Raw genomic sequence first — 10,001 nt, 5'->3', positions numbered from 1 at the left:
GAACATCTGCTGTCTCAGCCACTGCCTGTCGCCAAGGCTAAATCCTAGGCCCCACGCTCTTCTCAATTTACATCAACAACATAGCTCAGGCAGTAGAAAGCTCTCTCATCCATTTATATGCAGATGATGCAGTCTTATACTCAGCTGGCCCCTCCCCGGATGTTGTGTTAAACACTATACATCAAAGCTTTATTAGTGTCCAACAAGCTTTCTCTTCCCTTAAACTTGTTCTGAGCACCTTCAAAACAAAGGTCATGTGGTTTGGTAAGAAGAATGCCCCTCTCCCCACCTGTGTGATTACGACCTCTGAGGGTTTAGAGCAAGTACTTGGGAGTATGGCTAGACGGTACACTGTCCTTCTCTCAGCACATATCAAAGCTGCAGGCTATGGTTAAATCTAGACTTGGTTTCCTCTATCGTTATCGCTCCTCTTTCACTCCAGCTGCCAAACTAACCCTGATTCAGATGACCATCCTACCCATGCTAGATTATGGAGATGTAATTTATAGATCGGCAGGTGAGGGTGCTCTCGAACGGCTAGATGTTCTTTACCATTCGGCCATCAGATTTGCCACCAATGCTCCTTATAGGACACATCACTGCACTCTATACTCCTCTGTAAACATCTCTGTATACCTGTTGCAAGACTCACTGGTTGATGCTTATTTATAAAACCCTCTTAGGCCTCACTCCTCGATATCTGAGATACCTACTGCAGCCATCATCCTCCACATACAACACCCGTTCTGCCAGTCACATTCTGTTAAAGGTCCCCAAAGCACACACATCCTTGGGTCGCTCCTCTTTACAGTTCGCTGCAGCTAGCAACTGGAACGAGCTGCAAAAAACACTCAAACTGGACCGTTTTATCTCCATCTCTTCATTCAAAGACTCAATCATGGACACTCTTACTCACAGTTGTGGCTGCTTCGTGTGATGTATTGTTGTCTCTACCTTCTTGCCCTTTGTGCTGTTGTCTGTGCCCAATAATGTTTGTACCATGTTGTAGTGCTGCCATGTTGTGTTGCTACCATGCTGTGTTGTCATGTGTTGCTGTCTTAGGTCTCTCTTTATGTACTGTTGTGGTGTGTCTCTCTTGTCGTGATGTGTGTTTTGTCCTATATATATATATTTTTTTAATCCCACCCCCTGTCCCCGCAGGAGGCCTTTTGGTAGGCCATCATAAATAAGAATTTGTTCTTAACTGACTTGCCTAGGTGAATAAAGGTAAACTAAAATAAAAGTGACTTGAATTGGAAGGTGACTAGTGTGGGATGCATTTTTTTATGTGTGTATTTTTTATGATGTCAGCTTTTCCCACTTTTTATTTCAATGGATATTTTTTCTATAGGACCGCCATAACACCATAGAAGAAGAAAGTTTCTGAGTGACCGTTAACGCAAAGATGTTTAACTAAACCAAGACAACCCATCGTTTCAAATGGGAACAAGTGAGTCAGAGTGGGCGGAACAAGCAAGGAGGTTGGCAATGCAAAATCACAAGTTAGCGAGATGCTATTGGAGTATTTCCGTTAGGGGACGCCTACTCTGAAGTGCGCGTGTGCAATAACTCAATTCGCCTTTGCACTCCTATACAATGCAATTAGTTTTTTTTTACTTTGGCAAAGGGTAAATTGTACAAAACTTAGTCCACTGTTCGTTATATATTTTAGTTTTGGGAACTGAAAACTGTATTAACATCAAATGTTTAATCGATGAGAAAATTAGCAGGATGTCGGCCAAAATTCATCTCGTTCCATCTTCTCCCACTACCAGCCACTGGGCTTCTTCTCACTACCATAATTTGGTAGTGAGTGTAAACGCCAAGCGGATTGCTTCACATCTGGTGAAATATGTCTCATTGTTCTAACTGTGCCTCAAGCGTTTGCAGCACTGAGGGTTAGTTATACAAATATTTGACTGGGTATAATAAGGTTTGCAGCGGCACACCCTCCACCAAATCTTTTTTTTGTTTATTGCACATTTCTATGTCATCATTTAACTTTAGCACAGTGTTTTCGTTTCGACGGACCTGACTGTAGAAGAACGAAGGCGTTTAGTGTCGGTTACAAAATTGAAAGGTAAATTACTATTAAAATGTCCCATTACAAACAACTAGTTTTACGTGGTGGTATGCAAGTCAACTTTATAGAGACGTCGCTAGCTGGTAGCTAGTTAACGTTAGGCAACACAGGCTTTGGGAGTTTAGCTAGCGAGAACGTACAGTGTAGCACTGGCCTCTTAATTTATATTCAATAACAGATGGCTATTTAATCATGTAAACCGCAACGTTTGTTTATTAACGTGAGCCAACTAACGTTAGTTGATTTAGTTAGCTAGGTGGACTTGTTTTGCGAGACGACATCAAAATATAACGTTACTGATATATGGCCTACTATAGTCGAAGTTGTTTGGTACAGTACGTTTAGTCATAACATCATCCCACACTTCCCCCACTCGTAAATCTCCATTCCTATCAGATGACGAACTACCTTTTATAGCAACTGTTACATAACGTTACAGTTGTAACTTTAGCTAATTAGCAACCCGGGGTAGCTAACGTTAGCTAACAAACAAGCTACCGGCTAACATGTGCCTTTTTAAAATGGCCGCAAAGGTCGTTATGGTTCAGCTAGGTATTTATCCGAGTGTGTCACGTTAGTAGCTAAATCTGCATAGTGTACATTGGCTAACTAGCTATAGTTTCGCTAAATCGGCTAGCTAATTAGGCATATTTTTACAACTCACTGGCACCTCTGTCAATGCAAAAACGTTATTTCTTGTCTTCAGATTATTCAGTGTATGCCAAAGATGGTCAGACCTTACTCCGGACCTCCTCGGTTCAAACCCAGGTATGTGCAGGATTGTTGCAGAGTTACAACAAAAGGGGCAGTGTATACGAATTAATAATTGGTGATGTCAATTAATTTGGATTTTAGTTTATTTTACTTGTGTAGACTAGATATGGCTAATGATATAAATAACATGAGGGTGTTTCAAGTTTCTTCAATACTTTTTTTTGTTATTCAACAGGCCTTACTCTGATGGCTACAACATGCCACATGAAGAGAATTACAGCCCCCACCCCAGGAGTCAGAGAGGATTCCGGGGCCACTCAGGAAAGGTCCCTCCAAGCTGGAGAGGCAGAGGACGTGCTCACTTTGTCAAAAGGCCCCCACTGATGGGAGAACAGAGGCCCCCACTGATGGGAGAACGGAGGGAGCGACCTTTCAATCAGTGGAGGTCCCAAAACCAGGATTCCTTCAACACATGTCCCCCTCAATCGGAGCCCCATCATGGCCACAGGAGGGCACCCCCATCCAGGCCAAACGGTCCTCCCCAAGCCCAGCATAGGTCCTCCCCACACAGTCCTGCACAATGGCACCAGGGCCAGAGGGGAGCACCTATCCATGGACAACACCCAGGTCACAGATCACCCTCACCACACCATTACCATAGCCAACCCCCTGACAGGAGGCCACCACCCTCACAGTCCCCCCACAGTTCCTTCAGGGGCCCTCACAACCGCCCAAGTCCGTCCCACGAAGAGGACAGGAGCTGGGGTGCCCGGCTGCCTTATAGTCCCAGGGAGAGGCAGTTTGAGCGCCCAGGTCGTGGGGGGATGCGCTGGAATGGGCCAGGGCCCATTCCCCGACCACACAATGGTGAACGTGGGCCCTCTGGCTCCCCCCAGAGAAAGCCACGGGAGTTTCATGGCAGAGGTCCTTATCCAGAGAGGTACAGGAGTGAAGATACAGTATGGGCTGGGTAAATGGAGGGGGAAAAGTGTAAACCCACGTAGTCCTCTGCGTCAGAGGTCTAAATTATCGTTCAGTATTACAATGCTGATAAACAGTTAAATGCAGTGATCTGATGTTATTACACTACTAGTCACCTGCCACTGGAAAGTATATGCTCCCAAGGTTTTACTCTCCTACCTGTATCATGGCATAATGGTGAAGGGGCAGCATAAAGGAAAGCTAAACCTCCGTTTCACACGATAATGGATCTTCCAATGTAATCATTTTTTGTATTGTTTGTGATGGATGTGCAGGTGGTCTGCTGAGCGAGATCCCAGGCAGCAGCATGGAGTGGTGGGAAGGGAGAGGGAGGGCAGCGGACGCCGCAGTGCTGAGTGGGCACAGGAAGGCAGCCCTCACCACCCTCCCCACAGATCCCCCACATGGAAAGGAAGTTGGTCGTCGTCCTCGTCCTCTTTCCACGAGAACAGCCCCCAGGCAAGGCCAAGTGGACCACCACACAAGCGGAAGTTCCAGGAGCGCGGGATCCCTCCTGCAGGCCCTGATGTGGAGCATGGTCACCCAAAGCGCCCTCGCAGAGAGATTCCACATTACTTCAACGCCCCTAGGGGATTTGGCGGCCGTCCCTTGTCATTCAGGGACAAGAGTCGTTTGCTGAAGGGGCGTAAAATGAGAGCGGAGTCGGTGATGAGGCTCAAAGCACCTCCACCTCAGCCCCAAGGAGCAGAGATCCATGAAGAGGAAGTGCCTCATACGTCCAGGGGAAATGCGCCATCCAAGTTTGCTCTTCGGAGGGAGCGTTTCCAAGCAAACGCTGGCCCACTGAGGAAGAGGCCGATGCCCCATCAATCACCTCCCAACCCAGAAGCCAATTCAACCAAGTCTTCCAGGGACTCAGAGTCACAGAAGGAACAAGTGGAGTCTCAGCGAGCCTTGAGCACACACAGGTACGGTATCTTCCTTCTCACTCTGGGAGCAGGGGCGTGATGATGTTTAGAAGGTCAATCTTCAAAGATATCTGAATATGAAGGGAATGCCAAGTTACAGCCATTTTCCTGTGATGGAGGAAATGGAGTTACAGTGATGTCCTGTATCAGTTAAGTTTTGAAATCAAATATCCAAAGACCTCTGGGGTTGCACTTTCAAGTGTGCTGGCAGTGTACAAAATAATTCACAAGGGATTTTTCTGGGCACCAGTCATTCAAAGTTGAATTAATATCTGCCTATTCGATACTATGTCATTGAAAGATACTAGAACATCTCTGTGTTGCGAGGCTTGTCCCTCTGTGGTGCTATTGGGGTCTGAAGCTAGAGGTGCTCTGAGGAGCTTCTAGAGGTGCTCTTCTCTGACCAAGTGGAAAAGTTGAAGAAACATGCTCACGATGCCAGACGCAACGTAACCCCCTGACACAACAGAAGTTCAGAAGAGCAGTTCATACATGAAGAGGACTGCTAATAAGAGAACTGGGGTCATGCCCTTTAAATCAGCTGAAATGCCAAAGTCGTTGCACACCAACATGCATGACTCATAGGAAAGCAGGAGTTTGATGTTGATCACCATATAGAAGACTCTGAAACTGGAAGCTGTCATACTGGTTCAGGTTACACAATCTGTCAGTTTGAGCAATAACATTCAGCAATAACATTCAAATGGCAAATTAATATGCACCAGCTTCCATGAAGATGATGTCCAGAGGAACTTTGGGGATAATGCATGATACTACCACTGGCAACAACAGGAAAAGCAGCAAGAGGAGAGGACGGTTCCATATTTTTTTTTTTTTTTTTTACAACAACAAAAAACATTTGAATAATTTAGCAGACTCCTATCCAGTAATTTACAGTAGTGAGTGCATAAATTGTCATACTTTTTCATACTGGTCCCCCATGGGAATCAAACCCACAACCCTGGCCAAGTGCCACGCGCTACCAACTGAGACACATATAATACATAGATCATACAATACTACTTTTAATTCTTAGACACAGAATGCAGACGTGCAGTTGACTCAATATCTAAAAATGATGAATTACTCCCCAAATGAACAATTTGATCTTCAAGAAGCAAACCGATGACTGAAGAGATAATGGACCACACCTCTGTACGTTAACAGCACACTGAACTTCATCTGGCTAGGCCAGTGAACAGTGGACCTTTTCTGCATGCAAGAATACATAAAATCTGTGTCTATACAGAACATATGCAGTGGACTACAGTTCTCTACACTACATAGTGGATCTAGTCTCTACACAGCAAGTTTTGCAGAGGATGGCAGCCTTACAAGTACAACAATTGGAATGTTTACAAGCGAACAATGGATTCCATTCATACAAAGTGCAAGCTGCTTTACAACAATTGCTCTGTATATGGCTTGTTTATTCAAGCGTACAAAGTTTTGACTGAAGATGTACAAGTTGAACACTGACCGTACACTGACCATCTCGAGCTGAATTCGTCACACTACTTTCACCAGACAGGACGCAAGATTACAAGATCATCCCCCTTTGAAATTGAATGCCGAGGGTTTGAAGAGGAGTTTAGATTTGGAAGGTGAGACTGACCTTAACGAAGACTAGTAAGGATGAACTAAAGATCAACAGGGAAATCATGGATAGATGGACCATTTGGCTGAACAGATTAGACGCTCGTCTCCCTTTGTCATCATTATTTCAATAGTAAGTGGAGAGAATTGACAGCCTTTTGAGTCCAGCTTCAAGTGAAAATCTGGACAGCAAGAGACCAGTTCCTCAGAGCTTTCGGCAACACTTTTCCATTCATGCGTGTCAATTTTCACTCTGAATTTGTGAGGAGCGCTACTGGGAGGTCAGGTGGATTCGGGGTTCAGTGACAATACAGCGTTAAGAAAACATGGACATTACGTGCTCTTTGTAAGTACCTGAGTGATGATCAGCTTATAATTATTTTTATTCCACATGTAGACCAATGGTCTTTCCTGAGTAATTATGTGAATGTAGCCTTTCCAACAGAACTCTCCTTTCTGTCCATTTTTTGAGATAAATTATTTTATTCTGTAGAACAAAAAAAATGTACATTTTCCAAGGCATTATTTAGACTGATGGAATTTTCACTTACAGGGCAACGTCTAAAGATGATGCTAGTAGTAGTAATGTTCTGCTCCGCTGCTTACCAAACCTGGCCTCACAGGCTCCACTGATGGGATGCTCATCACTTGTAATTCTCTGTCTTGGCTGGTCCCGCTCCAGCCCTTCCTCTATAGACAAACGGCTGGCTCGTGACCTAGTCGTTGTGTCCCAGTGGCAGGCACCTGGGACTAACTCAAGCTCAAAGGACAGCCCCCCAAGGGATAGAAGTAGGACACCAAAAAACAAAACTGGCAAGTGGCCCCTGATTTGGTTTGGTCTCATTTTGTCTGTTGGCTAACAGTTTGATGCTCAACGGGAATGCTATGTCTTTTGGTGAATTTAAGATTATTCATTATGAGAATGATACCTCTTTTACTCACTCTCACCTCCTGACTTTTCAGAGCGGTATTACAATTCAGATGAACAACTTACACTGAATGAACGCTTCTCTAAAATTCATGACTCCAGTCCTTCCCCTTCACCAAGAGACCGGCGATATGCGGAAAGGTAATCCACCAATATGAGAATCAATATAAAAGATTTGATGTGAAGTGACTCTTATGATTGTATTGCATGGAATATAACAATTTTATTTGTTTAAATCTCGGAGCCTAGTGGGTACTTGGTAATGATGTTTCACACGATGGGTGTGGCTTCACACCAATAACTAGTTTCATTCAAGGTTATTTAGTCAGATAATTCACTTTTTACTTGTTATTTTAGGCCAACGAACGTGCCACAGGAGAACCACAGACCAGAAAGACCCTTCAGGAAACCAGGACCACAGGTGAGAACTTCCTGATGGCTGGGTTCTTTGAAAGCTGAGTGTTCATAGCTTTAGTCTTGGGAGTGGTAACGTGTTTACTGTAATGAGTAGGCCGCCCAGGGATACAATATGTTGAATGTTGCCTCCCATACATTTTGGCAACCTCTGAGCAATTAAATTTCTCGATAAACTCCATTCCACCATGTATGCACATGCTTTACTCGTATGTCCCACAGAGATCGAGCTTCCGTCCCACTCGCCCAAATCGCAAACCAGGTCCTCCTCCCCAGAGAAGACCAGGCCCTGAACCGCCTGGTCCCTTTAGGAAGCCACTCATGGTATGTTGCCTTTTTGAGCAGCTCTTATTATAACTTGTGGCCAGTAGGTCTTGTCTTAGCCCACTGACTGTGTTCATGTGCCTCTTGGCCTTTTGAAAATGGAGGTAGTAATATCACAGGGATGAAGCTGTAGGTCACAAACTGCATTTCTGACCAGTTTGGTTAAATTTCTTTCCCCCCTCTGTAGGGAGGCTTTGTACCACGTCCTTTCTCTCAAAGGCCTGTGTTCAGGAAGAGCCAGAGCGTCCTGTCCAAATACCGTAACATGCCGACGATGCGTCAACATGTACCCCCCAACAGAGGGTCTAATTATCGTCGCTGGTGATCAAACTAGAGGGACCAAGGGCACAGTTCAGGGTTACACACCCTTTCCCCCTTGGCCTTGGGTTGCATCTTTGTCCTGGAGATGGTCCCCCAATGGAACTCTCCCTGTCGTCAGAGTACATCAGAAAATGACAGATGCACTGTTTATTTTTTATTTTTTGACTGTTTGCATAAGATGTGTTTAAATATACAGAATAGGCTATCAGTTTCTAGTCTTCCAGACTAGTTATTATGGACACTGTTTTTTGATTTCACAACCATGTTACACCTCTCATATGATGTAAATTATGAAGATTTTACCTTTTTATAGTTACCAGTACCACTTTTTTGTTTTCCCCCAGTGCTTAGAGAAACAAACTTTTTGCTGTAAAGTAGAAGCAGTCTTCAAGACGATTCCCCAAGGGCTGTTAAATATGATGCTCAGTCTAATTCTCAACCTGTAAAAACTACTGATGCCATCTTCATGTCCTGCTCATTTCATCCTATGTACATTGTTTTGTTTAAGATATTGCAAATAAATGGCTCAACATGCCTTGTGTGGAATTGTCTGTTGTGGAGTAGGATACACAATAGAATTGTATCTATTGGATGTGTTTTCATAAGGACTGGGGAGATCTAGTTAGCATTTCACATTGCGTGTCACCAATTTCATAATGTGAAATAGATGCTTTATTACTAGTTCCCTTTACTCCAATAGAAGCTTAAAAGAAAAAGCTGTAATCAGAATATAGCTGGGAAATTCAATAGACTGATTCGTATTTATGAATACAATGATGTAGCTGATTTATGTAAATCAAGTCTTGTTGAAAATCATACAGTTGAATATCATACAGTATGAAAGTATCTTCACATCAGATCTCTTTCAGAGCCTAGTGTTTTGAGTGTTGGGCCAGTAACCGAAAGGTTGCTGGATAGAGTCCCCGAGCTGACAAGGTAAAAATCTGTCGTTCTGCACCTGAACAAGGCAGTTAACCTACTGTTCCCTGGTATGCTGTTATTGTAAATAAGAATTTGTTCTTAACTGACTTGCCTAGTTTAAGGTAAAAAAAAAACTGCATGTCTAAATGCAGCTAAGGCAAAACCTTGACAGATGTTAAAGACAAAAATGTACAGAGAAAGAATCAAATAGAAAAATGTGTGAAAGAAGGAAATGCGCTGAAGTGAGAGGTGGAGACAACTGTTCTCTGGGGCGTGCAGTAAATAAATTCCTTGGGGATCACCAGTCTGACGAGCCGTTGGCGCTGTAGTGTTAGCTAGCCATGTCCTTTCCTGTGATTGGTTGTACAATGTCACCATAAAAGGAGAGGACTGCAGGGGACCTTGCTCCTGGCCTTTTCCACTCATCCATCTGTTTTTATGGACAGAAAAGAGCAGAAGCTCTGAGCTATCCGATCAGGCCCATTGTCTATGTTGGACTGGTTGCATCCCAGAAGTGTCAAAGGTTTGACAGCTGAAGGAAGCTCGTGGGAATAACGGGTGTAGACATATAGAAAAGTAAGAATTTAAAGAAAAGGAGACAACGGTACAAATACATTTCTTTACAGATTTGCTACAAAGGTAACATTAGGTAGCAGGAGGGCTACAAGACCACCACCCACTTTTACTCTACAAGAGTTGCCCTTATGAAAAAAGATTGCTTTCAGAGTGCAGTATAACTGCAGAATGCTGAAAATACTCTGTCCAAAATATATGTATTTTTTTTACTGCA

General features: G+C 43.8%; 1 protein-coding gene across 4 annotated transcripts; it reads left to right on the top strand.

The window, feature by feature from the left end:
- The first annotated feature begins 1,623 nt into the window (after nucleotides 1–1,623).
- On the top strand, nucleotides 1,624–8,825 carry si:ch211-114c12.2 (serine/arginine repetitive matrix protein 1). Of its 4 annotated transcripts, XM_023988111.2 has the most exons (10): nucleotides 1,624–1,898; nucleotides 2,042–2,080; nucleotides 2,790–2,851; nucleotides 3,033–3,737; nucleotides 4,054–4,707; nucleotides 6,986–7,116; nucleotides 7,267–7,372; nucleotides 7,589–7,652; nucleotides 7,868–7,969; nucleotides 8,157–8,825. In XM_023988111.2, exons 3-10 carry the CDS (start codon nucleotides 2,802–2,804, stop codon nucleotides 8,292–8,294), a joined length of 1,950 nt encoding a protein of 649 aa, XP_023843879.1. In that variant the 5' UTR covers nucleotides 1,624–1,898; nucleotides 2,042–2,080; nucleotides 2,790–2,801; the 3' UTR covers nucleotides 8,295–8,825. The 4 variants fall into 4 exon arrangements, with proteins under 4 accessions (XP_023843879.1, XP_023843880.1, XP_023843881.1 ...); XM_023988112.2 differs by lacking the exon at nucleotides 2,042–2,080; XM_023988110.2 differs by having other exon boundaries at nucleotides 1,625–2,080.
- Nucleotides 8,826–10,001: the final 1,176 nt, after the last annotated feature.

The sequence above is a fragment of the Salvelinus sp. IW2-2015 genome, linkage group LG5 (genome assembly GCF_002910315.2).
Source record: "Salvelinus sp. IW2-2015 linkage group LG5, ASM291031v2, whole genome shotgun sequence".
Lineage (NCBI taxonomy): Eukaryota > Metazoa > Chordata > Actinopteri > Salmoniformes > Salmonidae > Salvelinus > Salvelinus sp. IW2-2015.
The sequence above is the reverse complement of the archived record's forward strand: the minus strand, read 5'-3'. Positions and strand labels throughout refer to the sequence as shown.

Bases quoted from the DNA above. Each gene is read 5' to 3' on its own strand.
- si:ch211-114c12.2 (XM_023988112.2), top strand. From the start codon at position 2,802: ATGCCAAAGATGGTCAGACCTTACTCCGGACCTCCTCGGTTCAAACCC. The intron at 7,117-7,266 runs GCAAGTGGCCCC...CTGACTTTTCAG, and splicing joins GACACCAAAAAACAAAACTG to AGCGGTATTACAATTCAGAT. The intron at 7,970-8,156 runs GTATGTTGCCTT...CCCCCTCTGTAG, and splicing joins CCTTTAGGAAGCCACTCATG to GGAGGCTTTGTACCACGTCC.